The sequence below is a fragment of the Spermophilus citellus genome, assembly GCF_964194105.1.
Source record: "Spermophilus citellus genome assembly, chromosome: 13".
Taxonomy (NCBI): Eukaryota; Metazoa; Chordata; class Mammalia; order Rodentia; family Sciuridae; genus Spermophilus; species Spermophilus citellus.
In genome coordinates, this window is record NC_138193.1 from 10,247,678 (window position 1) to 10,268,394 (window position 20,717).

The following is a 20,717-nucleotide window of genomic DNA, read 5'->3' on the forward strand; positions in this document are numbered from 1 at the left end:
ACTGCATGTTGAGTTCTGTAGGAACCCGTCAAACTTTCCAGAATGGCAGCACCACCTAACGTGCCCACGAACAATGTCTGAGAGACCCAGCCTTCCCAGGACTCAGTGCTGTCACTCTTTTGTGTATGTGGGGTTGAATTTGCATTTTTCTGTTGCCTAATGATGTTGAACAGCTTTACATTTTTTTAACCATCTGTTAAAAAAAAAGAAACCCTTTTGGTGAAAAATGTGTCATGTACTCTAGAAACAAGGTCCTCTGTCATGTATGTGGCTTTCAATTATTTTCTCCTGGTCTATTTTGTCCTTACATCTTCTTCAAATGGTCCTTTGCAAAGCAAATTTTTAATTCATCAATCTTTCCTTTCTGGATTGCACTTGTGTTCTCAAGTCTTTGGTGTCAACAACACCTGCCTAGCCCTGTGTCCTGAAGTTATTCTCCTGTGCAATTGTTCTGGCACAGGAGAATAATGTATTTGCCAAGACACTATTATTATTGTTCTACACAGTACATATTCAGTTAGCCACATAAAATTTTTAATCCTTTCCAAACTTATCTTCATATTCGGTGTAATCCTAATAAAAATTTCAGTAGAATCCACATGTGTAAAGTTCATTTTATAAATAGCCATGGAGGCAGAGGGCTGAGAATCCACAAGGCATTTCTGAAGAACAGAAACCAAACGAGAAGGTGTGCTCTAGTGATACTAAAACAACACTATAGTAACAGTTTGCACTGTGATCAGGAGATGAGTAAACCCAGAAAATACAAAACAGAACCCAGAACAGATTCCCATGTATAAGACAGCTGATTTGTGAATAAAAATCATGAAGGATCAATGGGGAAAGGAAATATGGCAGGCGCAGGGGTGGGGAGTCCAACAAAGGATGCTGGGGCAACTTAATATATGCAAGAAATAAAACCTGAAAAACACATAACATGGAGTCACCAAAAGCCAGCACTATTTGGGCTGGGGCTATAGCTCCACATGCCCAAGACCCTGGGATCAATCACCAGCACCACTTAGAAAAAAATTAAAAAGACAGCACTATTCATAAGGGCAGAAAGCTAGGAAAAAACCCAAAATGTCCACAAGCAGCTGCAATAACACATAAATAGAGAATAGCCATACTGCAGGACCATTCTGCAGTGTTAAAACCAGTAGGTTAACAGAAAAGAGACTCTTAGAAGCATAATACTGAAAAAATAAACCAAACCAAAAACCCCAATACAAATAATATGAACTTCTAAACAAAGGTGAAGCTAGACACATGCTCAGACAGTGTAATCATAGGGAAAGGAAATCACCAGGAAATCAAGATCACGACTAACTCTGGCGAAAGTAACTAGGGGAGAGTGAGGGACATTTCTGAGGGTGTGAGCCTGTCCTAATGCCTTCACATTTTATGCACCTGTATTCACAGTAAACCTCTCTGAACCTTGTTTTCCTTATCTTTAAAATGTAAGGAAAATAAGCCTAACCTTTCTAGACCATTTTTCATGAGTTTGGCAATTTTTACTGGCATCTCATCCAAAGATTTGAGGATTAAAAAGATTACTATGAGCCAAGCCACACAAAGTTAACATGTAGTCCAGGATCTGGGAAGAAGCAGCCTTGGAAAAATGCATATTTTAAATAATCTAAGACAGGGTTCTTGCTTTGACCTGCTTTAGCTTAAATTTAATTTGAGAAGCCTGATACACACTCTGCCATAGAAATGCTAGGTGTACATTCTTGTTTAACCACACCATAAGAAACCAGGAGTTATTTTAGAAATAGTCAAACCTACTGGCAAACTGTTATCAGAACAAATAATATGTCAAAAATCAAAGCTGTTGATTCTGGGAAACACTCTTCAAAACCGAAATGAACAATTTATATACATCACTCAAAAGAGTTCTCTATTTAGCTATTTGGAGATACTTAATATACTTTTAAAACATCTCAACATTAGACATTCTGCAGGAGTCTTAAGTTTTACTGTAGCTCAGGTAACCAGCTGATACGACTTACACTCAACATCTGTCCTAACTAAAATTATCCATGCCACAGAATTCTGATGTCTCAACCAAGTGCTTGTCCAAGCACTTGACCAGATCCAGAGAGAATGAGCAAATCTCATCTCAGCCCAAAGGCTCTTCCATTTAGATCTGGACAGATTCTCTCTCGGCAAAAATACAAATCATGCTCCAAAATTTTCAAAATGGATTACCAACTTGTTATCTAGATATCTAGATCCCAATGGATGTAGGTAGATGCTTTCTCAATCAATAAAAAACAATTACACTTATGGAATTTTCCAGAAATTGTCCTAATTTGCCTGCACTCCAAATATTGCAAACAACTACCTAAAAGGAGCTGGTTAAATATTCATTCCATAGGTTATCCAAGTTTTCACCCTGACACAGATTGAAGAACTAGAAAAAGAGACTGAGGTCATTTTCCAGTAGAAAGACTTTACAAAAGTCAGAACTCTCTCAGTGCAAACAAATTTTCATTTCCCTGGGAGAATGGCCAAGAGTGCAACTGCTGGCTTGTGTGTTTTATTTGGTTTTAAAATTTAAAAAGCTATGAGAAAACTTTCTGCAAGTACCATGCAACCATAACCAGCTATGTTTTGCAACATCTCTTATGTAAAGGCATGAATGATGAATTTATTTAAAAATTTAGAAGAAAAGTTTCTCTTCCAAAAAACTTACTAGCTCCATTATCAGAGAAAAAGATCTATCACTTCTTTTCCCCTTACTCTCTGGCATAGTATGCAATATTTAAATCTAAATTTATTCTATAACACAAATCTCATTCTAACCACACAGAATTATTTCTCTTCTGTCTTAATTCCATTTTAATTTTTACTTTGTTGCCTTTATTATAAACCACAGAAAATGTCCTTTCAGACTATTTAAATCATTTATTTAATTTTAAATACATCATAGGCAGTAACATGAGAAGGTCACACCATGAAGTCAGGACACTGGACACTTTCTAAATCTGAACCTTGACTTCCCCTGAGGATAAAATGATTAAACTTTATCAGTCATGCCACCAGACAACATGGTTCTTGAAAAACCAATGTTACCACAACAATGGCACTAAGCAATGACAAGCATAATATGTGGTAACAGTCCGCAAGAAAGGAGAAAAAACTTAGCCATAAGAATCAGAGGGTTAGTGAAGACACTTCTACTAGCATTTGCAGCTCTGAAATACTAGATCTGATATGTAGCGGAGAAGACTGAAATAGGTTTCATGGTGGTGTAGGAACCAGGTGTGGCAGGAACAACAGTGCCATTACCAGATCACACTTCCTATCTTATGTGTAATATATTTAAACATGGCTAGGATGTCAAGTGGAAGGATAATACAGATTAAATCTATAATACTTACACTCCTAAAGAAGCTCTCTTCCCAATAAACATTGATGCAACATCTGGATTTAGCGTTTCACTCACTGGCCATACTCAGCAACTTGTAATCTGATTTGACCTCCACCCCGTCAGACCCACAGACTCACACATTTGCCACAGACTGGCAATGTGCTTATTTACAAGACTCTGATACTGCAATGAGTTTGCTTGATAGATAAATATGAATTTCTAAAATGATAATTCACATAGCTGAGGAGTTTTATAATCATTGGACTATTGACCTACCTACAAATAAGCTCATAACATACATTTCAGTTACATTTTTAAATATTGGTGTATTTTTAACTAGAATTTAATTAGGATATTTTAAAGAAAAATTTAATTAGGATATTTTAAAAAATAATAAAAATATTATTCAAGATTTAACACTGAAATCATTCAACTTAAAAAGCCTTTACCTGCAGCAGCCCGCCATCATCAAAGCGCAACACTTCTATTATGTTCTCCGTAGGTATGAACGCTGTGAAAGAAGCAAAGTAGACATCACTGACAGGAAAACTCAATTTTAGTAGAATCTTTTACCTTAAAATCAACTTTTACGATTTTACATTTTAAAATACACTTCTTGCCCTAGGGTATAGCTCAGAGATACAGCACATGTTTACCATGTACGAGGCTCTGCGCAATCCCTAGCACTGAAAACAACAAAACAAAACAACACCATAGCTTGCTGGTTAAAGAGGATAATACTTCATAATTTAAGCAAATTTGAAATGCTTTAGAATAAAATATGATAATAAAGGAGTTTCAATAACCTACTGGCTGTTTAAGTGCCCTTCATCTATTCCTGTTATACTGTGAGAAAGCCCAAAATGGTCAAATCCAAATAGATGTAGCAAGTTATTTTCTTTGACAGATTACCTGAAATGATCATAAGTACATGGAAAACATCACTAGAGTATTATATCACACCCCCCCCCATCAGCTGAAATTCTGTACCCTCTCTTCTTCTGTAGTGATGACATGACCTGGGACTAATAGTCAAAAGGAACTTGATAGGGAGGTGGGTGAGGAAAATGGCAAAAGCAAATTATTCCATTCCAAGAAACAGAATAATGGAAAGACAAGACACATAAAAGACAACACAGTTGTGCCACACAACCTGGCAACCACGCTCCTGCTGTCTACAGAACTGACTCAAAACCTTAAGTCCATAAATAATTTCATCTGCATGAATTCCTCACAGCAGCCTTGTGCATAATCACCAAAATGTACACACTACCAAGATGCTCTTCAATAGCCATGCAATGCGCAATGCATTAGTAAAAGAAAAGGCTGCACACTGCAGGATTCCAGGTAGATAACATTCTGGAAAAGACAAAATTGTGAAGCTGCTCCAAAGATCAGTGGCTGCGGGGCGTTCAGAGCAGCAGGAAAAAGTTGAGTAAACGAACCAGAGGAAGTAATTAAGGCTGGGGGGGGGGGGGTGCGGGATACACAACCCTGCACATTTGTCAAAATAGAACTCTATGGCACAAAGAATCAATCTAAATTATGCAAATTTTAAATAATCATTTATGAGATGGGGGATCCCAGGATGGAATGCAAAGTGTGAGGAAATGATTTAACCTATTACAAATATATGAATCAACTTCACTGAGGCAGGAAGGGGAGAATGGAAATGAGAAGAATCTTAAGACTACAGACAGAAGAAACTGTACATATACACTGTACTTTAGCTGATAAGACTATTTCCCAAGGAGGTTACAGTAACAATTCTAATGTCCCTGAAACTGAACAACTAGTTAGACAGATGGTAAACAGTGGGAGCCAGGTTTCCGGTGGTTGGAATGAGAGTTTACAGAGAAGCAAGGGGAGGAAGCTAGAATGATTCATGTGGTAATGGATTAGATTTGGTGACATCAGCATGAACTCATGCTTAGGCAGATACAGACTGTCAAATATAAGAATATTTCTAGATGTGTATATACATGACTTGGTGCGTGTGTGTGCACACATGTATGCGCGAGCGCGCGCGCGCGTGCACACACACACACACACACTTCCTTGCTCTGTTGGCTAAGAAGGCCTAGAAGCAATAACACTGAGGAGCAATGAGCATCCCTACCATCCAGATCTTGGATTCCAAGACAATTCTCCAATCAAAGGCACCAGCTGCTCACAAGGTAAGAGACAAGGCAAGCGAGCCAGAAGCTTCCCACCTGGTGACCAGAGGACACCAATAAGAACTAGAAGAGTTCCTGTTATTAGAGATTCAATCCAGTGACCACCAGAGGAGTTACTACCATCCAACTAGACCAAACCTTGATCTGACTGAGAACTTCACTCAATTAAGATAAGATAAAGAACACTGAAAATAATATCGTTATGTTTAATTGGGAGCTTTTCAAAAGAATTGTATCAGCTGAAGAAAATGAATAGCACAGCTATTATGAAGTTCTAAAAGGAAGAGTGTTACACTTTATCCACTTTCCTTAAGAGGCAGAATAGGATTCAACTCTAGCATGAAATAAATTAGGATATTTTGCTTTAAATGATCAATTATTATAACTTTAAATTATATACCTAGAAAGACAGAGGTGTCATTATATATGCACTTAATCATTTCATGTGCTGACAGTTATTTTTAAAATTTTTAATTTATTTTTGGCACTAGGAATTGAACCCAGGGGCATTCAACTACGGACCCACATTCCCAGCCTTTTTTATATTTTACTTAGAGACAGGGTCTAACTAAATTGCTTAAGGCCTTGCTAATTTGCCTAAGCGGTCTCTGAATTCATGATCCTCCTGCCTCAGGCTCCTGAGCTGCTAGGATTACAAGTGTGTGCAGTGGCCTGGCTGTGTTGAGAGTTACTAACTTGCAAGATATACAAAGTAACCAAAGCAAGTCCCCACTTCTCTAGATTCAAATTCACAAATGACAGCTGTTTCTTCTCCCCAAAATATTTCCATAATTTTATATGCTTAATGAATCTCAAACTTTCCCAATGTTTTGTGGTTCAAGCAGCAACCAGATGTAATAAAGAAAAAAAACTAATAACTATTGATCACTATTTCACTAAACTTCAAACTAGCCCTATGATATCTGCTTTACAGATACCACAGTAAGGTTTTTAGAAAAGAAGAATGAAATTATATTCAGCAAGAAAGTCGCTGCAGATGGACTATGAATTTCAGCAATGAGATCCCAGAATCCACACTTCTAAGTCCATTACTACTTTCAAAGTAAACTTTACATTAATCCTCATGACTAATAACACCTTTGAGAAAACTAATTTTAAAATAAAGCATATATTTCTGATAAGTAAGGAAAGAAGGACTTAGGAATAAGTGACACTTATTGTTCTGCCTTTTATGATTCCAGTGCTATTTATTCTCATGCAGTTCGGGTCACAAGCTCTACTTTAAGCTTCTTGTGCTCCCACACATCACTCGAGTCTGAGTGTAAGATTCTCAATGTGTCAGTTGTGTAACGACACATTTCAAAAAGAGAAGTTATGTCTGTTTACTTCCCTATTTCATTTATTAAAAAATGATGCTATAGGCCTGGAGTTGTGGCTCAGCGGTAGAGTGCTCGCCTAGTACATGCGAGGCCCTGAGTTTGATCCTCAGCACCACATAAAAATAAATAAATACAGGTATTGTGTCCAACTACAACTAAAAAATCTGCCTCTTAATAAATTGCTAAAAATGATTCATGAAAACAATAAATGTTGTAAACAGCGAAAACAGAAATCACATGGGGGGCAGGCATTAGTAACCCAGGCTGCCACGGTCTTTACTCTGACTTCCATGGTCTTTCCCTCTAAAGGGAAGAGTCTAGATCAGTTAAATCCTCTACAAAAAACAAGAGGAGGAAGGGCCCCCAAACCCTGAGGTCAAAGACCCACCTTGCTCCTCTCAGGGCCAGAGGCAGCTGAGCCACCCCCACCCCAACTGTTCCCAGCAGTGTGTTAGCATCTATTACGGGCCCTGCTTTAACCCTCATCACAATCTGTAATAATTTTATTAATCATTTGTGTTTAGCCCATGGTTTGAAAAACGAAAGATAACATTGGTTAAAACAATAACATCATGTCAGAATTTACCATTGTTACTGATATTAATGTCTCTTTTACATTTATACTTGCTCAAAGCAAAGTATACCCACAGAAGCATAAGGAAAGAATAATACAGGTTGAGGTAGAAGTAAATTAAACAGAGAACAGAAAACAAGAGAAAATGAAAATGAAACTTAAAAAAAATGATCTTTTTTTTTAAGATCAACAAAATTGGCAAGACTAACCCCACAAACCAAGAAGAAAATGATGAATGAAATGGGATGTTACTACTAGCCTTAGAGAAAGAAGCCTAACAACCACACAGAAGAGATTAAGAACACTATGCACAACTATATACCAACAAATTAGATAGCCTATGTGAAATAGACACATAACTAAAAAGACACAAACTACTGAAATTAACTCAAGAGTAGGAAATCTTAGACCTATAATGAGACTGAATTGGTAATCAAAGTTTTCCCCCAAATAGTCCAGATATAAATGGCTCCATCAATGAGCCCTATCAGACACTTAAAGGAGACCAGCAATCCTTCACAAATTCATCCAAAGAATAAAACACTTTCCAATTTATTCTATAAAGGCATTAATACCCTGATACCAAAATCAAACAAAGTCATCAAAAGGAAACGGAGCTGGGTACTGTAGTGCACACCTATAATCCCAGCAGCTTGAGAGGCTGAGACCGGAGAGTTCAAAGTCAGCCTCAGCAAAAGCAAGGTGCTAATAAGCAACTCAGCAAGGCCCTGTCTCTAAGTAAAATATAAAAGGGCTGGGGATGGGGCTCAGTGGTTGAGTACTGCTGAGTTCAATCCCTGGTACCCAAAAGAAAGAAAAACGAAAAGGAAACTACCAATCAACACTCCTTATGAATATGGATATAAAAGTCCTTGACAAAATATAAGTGAACAACACCTAAAAACACATACGAGGACTGCAAAAACAAATACAAGACAAAAGAAATACACATTAAACTATAATGCGTTACTGAAAAGAATTAAAGCTACGAAGCACTTGAGATGGCAACACTCCCCAGGCTGATCCCCAAAAGCAATCTGTCAAAATCCCACCTTGCCTTTCTGCAAATCAACAAGCCAATTCTAAATTCCTAAGAAAATTCAAGAGCAGCCAAAAGAATCTTGAAAAAGGACACAGTGGAGGACCAGTCACTGTGATTTCAAAGCTTAATGGCAAAGCTGTACTGAGCAAGGCAGTGAGGTACTGGTACTGAAGGGGAGACAGACTTGTCGGTCAAACAGGAAAAAAAAAAAAAAAAGAAAATAACTCTTGGAGAAATGTAAATCAAAACCCAAACAAAATCCGACTGCACACTAGAATGGCTACCAAAAAAAAAAAAGAAGAAGAAGAAGAAAAAGAAGAAGAATAGTGATGGGCTGGGGATGTGGCTCAAGCGGTAGCGCGCTCGCCTGGCATGCGTGCGGCCCAGGTTCGATCCTCAGCACCACATACAAACAAAGATGTTGTGTCTGCTGAAAACTAAAAAAATAAATACTAAAAAAAAAGAGAGAGAGAGAGAGAGAGAGAGAGAGAGAGAGAGAGAGAGAGAGAGAAATGCACTTTAAAAAAAAAGAAGAATAGTGTTATCAAGGGTGTGGAAATACTGGAGACTCATAAATTGCTGGTGGGAATGTAAAATGGAGTAGTCACTTTGGAAAAGTTTGGCAGTTATTCAAAAAAATATATACAGGCCTGCTCACCTAGCATGTGCAAGGCCCTGGGTTCGATTCTCAGCACCACATAAAAATATGTAACAAAATAAAGGTATTGTGTCCAACCAAAAAATAAATATTTTTTAAAGTATATACAGAATAACCATATTATATATGGATTCTACTCCTATTCATGCAAGAAAACTAAAAACATGCATACAAATCTGCACATCTATGTTCATAACTCATAATAGCCAAAAGGTAGGGAAAACCAAACAAAATATGGTGAATAATTTTTTTCCAGGAATAAAACTACAGGAATGATGAAACATACCACAACATGAACCTTGAGAACTAACGCTAAGTGAAAGAAGCCAGATACACAAGACCATATATTTTAGTATTCCATGTATAGCAGATATCCAAAATAGGCAAATCTATAGAATCAAATGTAGATTAGCAGTTGCCAAGGGCTGGGAGGGAACAGAGTGTCCCTTCTAAAATACATGAGGTTTCTTTATGGGGTGATGGAAATATTTTGGAACTAGATGGTGGTAATGCTTACACGATTCTGAACATAGTAAAAGAAAACCATATAGCTTAAAAGAGGAAATCTATGATGTTGGAATTATGTTTCAAAGTTTAATTCATTTTGAGGTGTACTGCACCCAGCTTCTCGATATTTTAGGCCAACAAACAATAAGAAGAGGAGTACACTGGGCGTGGTGGTGCACACCTGTGATTGCAGGTACATGGGAGGGTGAGGCAGAAGGATAGCAAGTTCAAGGACAGTCTGGATGACTTAGCAAGACTCTGTCTCAGAATAATTAAAAGAATTGGGGAAATAAAAGGGGTGGGGGGGGGGAATACTGCATGGTTTTGTGTTCCTATTCCATAAATCTTTTCTAATGACTTTACCTGAAGTCCTCTTTAAACACTATGTAACCACAAGGTAAAATGTGATCTTTGCTCCAGAAAAACCTTTATATTTCCTAGTTCTGTCAAGTTTAACATTTCATTTATTAGCATGTGCTGCATATGTATGTGTGGGAGAGGGACAGAATCAACAGCAAATGAAGCAAACAATCAATGACAGGTGGTGAGTCTAGGTAAAGGGTGTGTGTTTTTTACTCCATTTTCATTCTTACAGATTTTCCTAGTTTGAAAATATTCCAAATAAAATGTTTACAAGAGAAAATCACTAAGACTTATAAAAATTTGAATGTTTAAACACACTTATTCTTTTAAAAAGCCAGATATAATGGTATGCCAAATACTGGTTACAGAGGCGGCTGGTATACTTACTGCTGCCCCAGATTAACCGTGACAAGAACAATGAGCTGCTGACGTGTCTGTGACTACAGTGTATTATGGCCATCTTAAAAATGTCAGTTAAAATCATTCGCTTACGCCAACTCAGCTATTATACAGGGATTTTATCTTGTGTAATTTCCAATAATAAATATTACAAGAAACTTGGTTTATACATAACATGTACATTGTGGATGCGTAACAAATACATTAGGTTTCATTCTAAATATTATCCGTATCTTACATGCTTTTTCCCACATGTTCAAAAACTAAGAAACTAGAAAATAAAGAGATTAAACCCAAAGAAGAGGAAATAAAGAATATAAATTAAAATAGGCATTTGGCCAGTAGTAGACCATCTGCGCAGCTTGCATAAAGCCCTGGGTTCAAAATTCCTAGCACCTCAAATAAATAAATAAATAAACAAACAAACAGCAGAAAACAGAAAAATCAAAGGTACCTTTTTGTTTAGGAAGATTAATGAAATTCATTGGGCTGGGGCTGTACTTCAGTGGAAGAGCACTTGCCCAGTAAGCACAAGGTTCTGGGTTTGATCTCCAGCACTACTAAATAAACAAGTAATTAAGTAAAATGGGTAATCCTCCACCTAGACTAGTCAGTTACAAACCAAAAGGGAGAAGCCATGCATTATGAGCACACGATCTCCCTGGATACCACTACATTTTCTAGAAATGCTAGAAGGCTGTTAGGGAATATCATTAACAGTTCTGTTTACAGTAATTCAGATCAGGTTATGGTGGACAAATGCCTTTCCAAGACTCAACATGCCAAAGGTCACAAGGGAAAAACTGCTTAATTTGAATATTCCTGTATGTACCAAAAAAATTTATTTTGTATTTTAAAACTTCACAAATAAAATTCCAGGCCAAGATATACTCAATGATGATATCTCCCAAATATTTAAGAAAAAAATATTCAATATAAACTCTCCCAGAAAAGAGGAGCAAAAAACTTTCCAACTCATTTTATCAACCCAGCATCACTCAGATCCCTGAAGAGCCAAAGACATTAAAAGAAAAACTGCAGAAAAATATCAGATCTTTGTTATTATAGATGTGAGACCTTTTGTCAAAATTTCAGGAAATATAATCCATCAATGAACCAAGAAAAAAAAAAAAACAACAAATATCATGACCAAATGGAGTTTATCCCAGGAATGCAATATTGGATTAACATTTTTTAAAAAAGAAAAAGTCAACCTAAAAAAAGACTTCAAGAAAACAATCATCTCCAAAAATGAAGAAAAAGCATTTGACAAAATTCATCGTACTTTCATGATAAAAGATCTTGGCAAATCATGAATAAAAAGACTGATAAAAGGCGTGCACAAAAGAAGCACAGTCAAGATCATAATCAACAGTAAAGGACAAAATAGATCAATCTAAGACCAGAATAAGGAGAGGATTCCATCTTGTAGCACTCCTGCTCCGGTCATACTGAAAGAAGGCAGGAAAAGGAAAGAAATTACAGAGTTTGGAACAGAAAATAAAACCATTTTTTTGCATACAAACAATACAATTTGAAATGTAGAAAATCCTAAGAATCCTACAAAATTTTACAGAATAAGCAGGTGAGCCAAGTGGCAGAAAAAAGAGCCACATTGCATCTCTTAATACCAGCAAGAAATGACTCTAAAATGAAAAATCAAAACCACTCACATTCCTAAATATATGGAACACTAAAGAATGCATTCAGCAAAACATGGGTTGGAACAACTCAGAGAACAGCTAAGTGAATTGAGGGACCAACCATGTACTTGAACCAAGAGACTCAACACTGTGAAGACACCTAGCCCCCCAAATTGATCTAGACATTCGATGCAATTCTAGTCAAAATCTTAGCAGACTGCTTTGTAGGAATTCACCAGATGATTCTAAAATGTATACGAAAAAGCAAAGAACTTAAAAATGGTGAAAACAATTTTGAAAAAGAAAAAAGACTGGAAGATTTCACACTGCTTGACCTCACAGCGCAAAGCCACAATAATCATGACAGTGTGACACTGACAAAGACAGCAGACTCCTAGAGCAGAAGAGAGGCTCAGAAACAGACCTTAACAAACAAAGGTGCCAAGGCAATTCATTAGGAAAAATAACTGTCTCACAAAACCAAGCTGACACAAATGGAAAGCCACATTGGAAAGAAAGGAACCCGGATTACTCAACTCTTGGGAAAAAAGTCAAACTGAAATGAATGACAGAAATTCGTGAGCTAAAATTCTAAAACTTGTTTAAAGGTGGGGGGGGTGTTAAAAAATTTAGTATCCTTAAGTTTGACAAAAATTTTTTAAGATACAACCCTTCCAAAACCCAAAACACTCCATGAATTACAAAAAAATGAGTTTTCAGGCCAGGCATAGTGGCGCACGCCTGTAATTTTAGCGGTAGGGAAGCTAAGACAAGAGGATAGCGAGTTCAAGTCATCCTCGTGGATGGAGAGGCGCTGAACAACTCAGTGAGACCCTGTATCTAAGTAAAATACAAAATAGGGCTGGGGAGGTGGCTCAGTGGTTGAGGGCCTATGAGTCCAATCCCTGGAACCCACCCACCCCCTGAAAAAAAAAAACAAAAACAAGATTTCATTAAAACATTTTTTTAAATTTCTACTTTTCAAGAGGCTAAAGTAAAACTATAAGTCAGACTAGAAACAATATTTGCAAAATATTTATCTGACCAAGAGCTTGTATTAGAGGATATGTAAATAACTCTTACAACCAATAAAGAAAATTCAATTATAAAATGCAGAAAAAATATTTGAACAAGCATTTAAGAGAGGACAATATAAACAGCACATGAAATAAGGCATGTGAAAATAAGAACATGAAAAGATGCTCACAATCCTCAGTCATTAGGGAAATAAAAACACAATGAAATCCTACTGCCTATCAGGAGAATGACTGAAATTAAAAATCGCTACTGTGTCAAGTGTAAGCGAAGAATGTGGAGGACCTGGAACTCTAATATACAGCTGACTAGAATCGGAAAAGGTGCAACTACTTTGGAAAGCATTATTAAAACATATATATCCACCAACCAGGCATTTCATTCCTAGGTATCTGCCCAAGAGAAAATAAAATACATGTGCATGAGAAACTGGTACATGAATATTTAGAGAAAACAACTCTCATTTGAATCTATGGGTGAACGGATAAACAAACTGAGCCATACCCATTCACACTATGGAATACTGTGCAGCAATAAAAAAGAATACTCAAAACACACAACATTAGAGGAATCTCTCAATAAAATAATTATGCTGAAGGAAGGAAGGAAAAAAAAGTACTATACATTTCTATTGATATAGAATTTTAGAATATGCAAACTAATCTGTAGTGCCATAAAGCAGACAAGCTGTTGTCTGGGGTTGGATAAAGGGCAGAAGAGAGGGTAATGTGTTTATTATCTTCATTGTAATGGAGAGTATTGGTTTCACAGGCCAAAGGCCAAGCACTGGCCAAAGGTCAAAGCTGCATACCTTAAATATGTGTAGTTTATTGTACATTAATCATACTGTGATAAACCTGGTTTTTTGTTGTTAATGGGTGGGTTTTTTGTTTTGTTTGTTTCTGGTACCACAGATTGAACCAGAGGCACTTACACATCCTCAGATCTTTTTATTTTTGAAGCAGGGTCTTTGCTAAGTTGCTGAGGCTGACCTGGAGCCCCTGGGACACAGATTGTAACACCGTGCCCCACTGAAAAACCCATTTTTAAAAAGTCAAGATTTCTCCTTTCTTTTACATGGGACTTCTTTGATTTGAAGGATTCTAAATCACAGTCTTAAATCAACTACTTGAAGATTTTTCTCCAAAAATGCAACTATTCTCCTTGCCTTATACCTTTATATCCAACTGGTCTAATATACTGAAATGTTCCCTTTCAGAAACACATGTCTTGTGTGATGATGACAGCTAATGAACATCAATTATTACACTAAACAATGTTGTTCTTGTGAAATATTCAAAATTTCAGCACGTGGACAAAAAAAAAAAAAAAACCCCCACAGAACAAAACACATATCCAAACCTATCAAGCCATTACCTGACCGCTGGTTAAAGCAGCAATGGGGAAAATGCTGGCAAAGCTAAATAGTGTACATTTTTATTTGGATGACAGTCAAGTAAATATTTACATAAATAAAATTGAAAAAGGGACATACTAAGCTGAGTATGTGGTATGCTTCAGTTAGAGAACGAGCCAGGGTGAAGTGCGGCAGTACATTTTATGGACCTGCCTACTTCCCCACCCTTCCTCTCCCTGGCTTCTCCCAGAATGCCTGCGGCTTCTGCAGCTCCAGTCCTCTCCAGTACCTGGGTCCTCCTGTCTCTCAACTTCCTCCTGCTCCTGATACCTGCTGCACACTCCAGGCCTGAGCACTGGGGTTAGGTCTCTCTTCAGGATATTCTTCTTCAGGCTGAGAGAGCAGGTAACCCAGCAGTTTATGAGAAAGACTTTTGATTTTTTGCAAGGTTCAAGGGCACCTCAGAAGTCCTCTAGAAGCCCAATGCGTTTGGAGTGAGAAAGCGGGGGTGGGAGTGGGGAGGGGTGTCTGCTGGGCTGCAAGGTCAGGTTTACTACATCTGCATTCTGTTTTATCCACTGGAGATCCCAGTCCAGTTTCTTATCACCATGGAATTAACCCTGCTCAGTAATCTGAGAGAGAGGCTGGGCTTCATCCTGATTCACAAGTGTCCTAACAGCCTTGGCTTACAGAGGGGAGTGGAATTAAACTGCACAGAGCCACCCAGGCCCAGTGGGACATTTAAAGTTCAGATGACAGACCAAGAAGAGCAGAAGCAGACAGCAGGAGAATCCAACAATTCAACTGATGGTAGACACTCATATTAAGCACAACCAGACAGATTTAAAAAGTCAAACACCGCTTTAAAAGAAATTAAGGATCTAAAGTGGTTAAAAAAGCATGGCCTCATTTTGGGTTAGCATGCAGGTTTAATGTTAAATTGAGTATGTGTTATAATTAGAGGGAAAGATTTTAAGAATGTTTATCTTTGTTAAGTAGTGTAAGCTATTTTTACTAGTAACTGTGCCTTTTGTAAATATGTAATCCAATATGTTACTGTCAGTCTTTAATAGCTTATTCCTCATGTGACATACAAGTTTAAAGTACTGTCCAATGAGATTTTAAAATGAAATCAGATATTCATCTAAATGTGAGTTTTTTATAAAAAGAAGGAAAAAAAAGTAAAAGATGCCAAGTTTGGCAGGTTCCAAAATCAGTGACGTTTTCATCAAAAACCAAAACACCCAAATTCTGTTGTACCCACATACTCACTGTTTTACTTACATATAAATTGTATATTTACTATATTATAAACTTATTAGTTTATATAAACTATAACCAATAATTACTACAAATTTATTAGTCTTGTTTTACTTTTTGATTACATTAATGTCTGATCATCGTTGTACTCTTTCCCCTCACTAACCAGGCACAGATCCTAAGTTACCTCTAGCTGCCCTGGTTTGCTTCAAAGCTCCAGGGATACCATTTTTGGTGCTGACCACTGGCTAAAAACAGAAGGCACCAGTTAACTCAAATGATAGGGAGGGGCCAGGTTATTTTATGTTCTCACTGTAGGGTGAGTCATTTACAAACCTCAATTTCACAGTTCTGGAATCCAGGGAGCACTGAGCAGGTTTAAAGAGGTTGGAGAAATGAGACAGAAGCTAAGCCCCAGCCCGTGCTAAGCCCTGGAAGTTAGGTGCTACTTCCCCCCACTTTCTAGTAACTTGCCCAGGGTCACACAACTTGGAACTGGCAGAGTTACAAGAGTCAAGAGGACAGCTCAGGTCAGTCTCATATTCAAGCTCAGGTTGCCTCTCAGCAGCCTCCCATCCATGCAAGGAGTCTCCAAATAAGCTCAGCTTCTTGACGTAGAGAAAGCTCATGGCAAGCTAGTACAACATCACGTTGGTCCCCAGTATGTGCCGAAACACCCTCTGCAGGAGCGAGGCCCCATGGGATCCTGCATGTTGCAGCGATCCATGGGCTAGTGATTTAAATACCTGTTACAGAGAAGGCAGGTGGATGACCAGATCATGACGACAGACAGAATCTGAGATGACGATGCAACCAACATGTGAGTGACAATGCTGGCGCAGGCACGGAGAGGTGAAAACTGAAGCTTTCAAAAGTCACCAAGGAAGAAATGGTGGAGATCTGAAGTCTACAGTTTAAAACAGGCAGCACCACTGTCAGGCAGCAGTGGTCTGTGAGGGGGAAGAGAAAAGACAGCACACAGGTCCTTTGGAAGCCAAGAGAAGGGGTCCAACAGAGTCAAGGTTGCAGAGAATGGGGAAGACAAGGGGACTTTCAAATAAGCCCCCATATTTGGCCAACTGAGAGCCACTGGAAAGTCTTTAGAAAGGTTTCTGAGTGGCAGAGAGAAGGGAGACTACAAATGGGTTTCCTGGAAGATCACGAGAACAGGGAAGGGTGAGCCTTGGGAAGAAGAAAGGCTCTTTCAGAAGGATAAGTACAGAAACACGCAGGTGCAACACAAAGTGAGGCTGACAAGAGGGGTGAGAGAAGTCCGAGCCAAGACTCGGGGTCACCTGTGCCTGGGCAGAGTGCACGGGGAGGGGAGAGGCAGGGGATGGAGGCAGATGGGCAGAACCAACTGCTGCAACCACCTAGCCCAAACAGTGGCCCTGACTCTCCAACGGGGAGTTTCTGCCAGACCTTTTCCATAGTGAACTTTAACATGCAGAAAAATTTAAAGAATAATTTTTTGCCAGATTTGTTTCAGCACATCCCATATCTATTTACATATATTTTTTCCATTTTTCTTCTTTGTCCAAACCATCTGAAAGGAAACTACAATTCCTTGTAAACACTTCCTGTGTGGATCCCTAAGAACAAAGACTTTCTACTACATAATCATAATTCTATTATCAAGCTCCAGTGTTTCAATATTGATACTTAATATTAAAGATATGAAGATATATAGCCTATGTTTAAGTTTTCTCAATTGTCTACTCAAAACTGTCCTTTATGGGGCTGAAGACATAACTCAGTTGGTAGAGTGTTTGCCTTGCATGCACAAGAGTTCAATCCCTAGCACCCCCCCCCCAAAAAAAAAACCAAAAAACAAAAAATGGTTCTTTATCACCAGTTATTTATTTATTTTGGCAGTCAGAATCCAATTATGGATCATGCATTATATTTGGTTTTAACAGCTCTTTATTTTCCTTTAAATCAAAACAGTACCTTCAAATATATTTTCTTTCATGAAACATTTTTTTAAAGAATCAAGTCTTAGTGTTATAAAGACTGTCCCACAATATTGATTTGATATAGTGTTTCATGACCAAATTCATATTAAAACATTTTTGGCAAGAACAATATATGAAAGATACACACACACCAAGAGGCAGATATCAGTCTGACAATGCAGATGAGCTAAAGTGGCTTGTGATTTCTGCAGTAACCACGAGACCTTTCTATAATAAAGATGACTTTTTCCCTTTGTATTTAATAAATAATCCATAGAAGAACTTTGAGCTCCACCTTTCGCCAATGACTTCAGCATCCACTGCCTGAATCAACGATTACAGTGCTGGCTGTGAAACGGTGGCTTTCTAATTCAACCTCATACCTTTACTGCATGACATTCTGTGGCCATCTTTGCCTCCCTCTGCCCTTGTCAATTTTGAACATCACTATGTACTTATGGATTCTTCTCCCATTATAACTGACTATTGTCATCATTCTTTTCTGATATTCAAATGCCCCAAACTTGGCTAATGGGAATCCCTTGAAGCCAGCTACTATGTCCTCCTAACAAGTGCCCATTAGTCCTTAAGCACCTTCTTTAAGGCATAATAAAATGTTCCAGGATCACCTTACAGTTTTTCTGAGTTCTAGATAATTTTACTAGTAAAATCTACAACACATAATGCTGAAACTGCTTAAAAATAAATGACTAATACTATACAAATAATTCCTCATCATAGGAAAAATGATCTCCCAGGTGATTTTAAAAAACCAACATCAGAAACAGGCAAGAAATATTATATGAAACCTAAAACTAACATCCCTTAATAATACAAACACCAAAATTCTTAACTTTTTAACCAATCTGAATCCAGCATTATTTAAAAAGGAAAAATAGATAATAACCAGAGGTAATAAATAGGAATGTAAGGTCAGTTTAAATTGTTTTTGAATCAATGCATTTTAACATATTAACATTCTAAGAAAAGTTAAAACCATCTCAATATATAGAAAAGGAATTTGACAAAAATCCAACAATTCGTGACAAAAACTATCAGTGAACTAAGAATAGAAAGAACTTCCTCAGCCTGATTATGAGCCTCTATGAAAAATCTGCAAATAACATCATACTTAAAATGGTGAATGACTGGGGGCAAGGGACTGTGGCAGGAGGATCCCAAGTTCAAGGCCAGCTTCAGCAACTCAACAAGACCCTGTCTCAAAATTAAAAATAAAAAGGCTAAGGATGTAGCTCAGTGGTAGAGGCCCCCTGAGTTCAATCCCTAGTCCCCCAAAAAAAAGAAAGAGAAAAAAAGAGCTACAATAATCAAGACAGTGTGGTACTGATAAAATGACTGACATGTAAGTCAGCAGAACAGAACTGAGAATCCAAAAACAGACATATGTGTGTGTATATATATATGGCTTACTGAATTTTCAAAAAAGGTGACAAAGCAATTCAATGGCAAATAAATCTTTTCATTAATTGTGCCATAATAGCTAACATCTAAATGCAAATAATTAATATTGATTCCTACCTCGTACCATGCATAGAAAGATCTCAGAATAGATTGGAGAAATAAACAGAATAGTTTAAACTATAATATTCTAGAGAAACACATAGGAGGAGTAAATCTTTGTGACAAGGACACAAAAAGCACAAACCATAAATGAAAAAGTTGAAAAACTGGACTTCATTCAAATGTAAAACATTTCCTCTAAAAAAATTGTTTAAAAAAAATGAAAAGGCTGAACATACACTGGGAAAAATTATTAGAGCTATATACATACACATAAAAATATTGCACATGTATGTATATAAAATATGCATCTATAATTAAAAGATTCTTACCCATGATATATAAAGGGTCTTCAAAAGTTACTAAGATAAACAATTCAATAAAAATTGGGAAAAGAATTTTTTTATTAGCTACACATGACATTACAATGATCTTGGCAATTCATACATTTGAATCAATTGGGGTATAATTTCTCATTTTGGGGAAAATTTTTTTGACTAAAAAATAAAAGATCTTGTAAGAGTAGCCCCAAAAGCACATGTAAAGATGTCCAATATCATTAGCCATTATGTAAACACAAACCAAAACCATAATGAAACACCTCTACACACCTACCAAAATGAATGACAGGTATGGACAAAGACATCCTGCAAGAACAACTGGATGCCAGGCATAGTGGTGCACGCCTGTAACTCCAGCTATGCGGGAGGCTGAGGCAGGATCACAAGGCGCAGGCCAACCCAGGCAACTCACCAAGACCTGTCTGAAAATAAAATAAAAAGGGCTGCATAGCTCAGTGGTGGTGCACTTGCCTAGCACGTACAAAGGAGGCCCTGGGTTCAAGCCCCAGTACTGCCAAACAAAGAAAAAATGAAGAGGAAAAAAGTTTTTCTTCTCTATATAGTGGTAAGTCCGTTCAAGTTCAAAATATTTGGACGTGGGGTGATTAATATTTGAGAGAATAACTTATTTCTCAAATAGGACTGTTTTCCTGAAGACAGTTCTCACCCACAGGCTCACACACAAACATGGTACATACACAATCCACTTCCAAGAAACCTGGCAAACCCAGTGTTCACATTCCTGGACGTTGTGCCACTACGCGGGCAGCAACAACCCACACCCATCACACCACACAGCTGCAGTTGGAGGTCTCCTCTTCCTCACTCAGGAGCGCTCCTACATCCCCAGACCAAAAAAAAAAAGACACTAAAGGAGACCACCATCTCCGAGTTCAAGAACACTGCTGTTCAATTTAGGAAGCTGGGAAATTGTCATGGCATTCCACCTTACTCTAGATTACTCAAGGCTGATCTCTGGCCTCCACTTCCCTGCAGTGTTGCGCAAATCACTTCCTATTACTAAAGTGGTATGCTAGTCGCACAGCTCTCCTGTACAGTAAACGCATCCTACTGCAAACCAATCACAGGGAAATACAGCTAGGACCGAAGTCAATATTTTCCATAATTTCCTTAAAACAGTCAAATGAGGATTATTCAAGAAAACAAAA

At 37.7% G+C, this 20,717-nt stretch overlaps 1 protein-coding gene across 4 annotated transcripts in view; it reads right to left on the bottom strand.

Moving 5' to 3' along the window:
• Positions 1-20,717, bottom strand: part of TMEM131 (transmembrane protein 131) — a 167,026-nt gene that overhangs the window by 116,939 nt on the left and 29,370 nt on the right. For all 4 annotated transcript variants that reach the window (XM_081265187.1, XM_081265189.1, XM_081265186.1 and 1 more), the window contains exon 2: positions 3,826-3,887. In XM_081265187.1, coding sequence (XP_081121313.1) covers positions 3,826-3,887 — 62 coding nt within the window. The remainder of the gene's footprint in view (positions 1-3,825; positions 3,888-20,717) is intronic.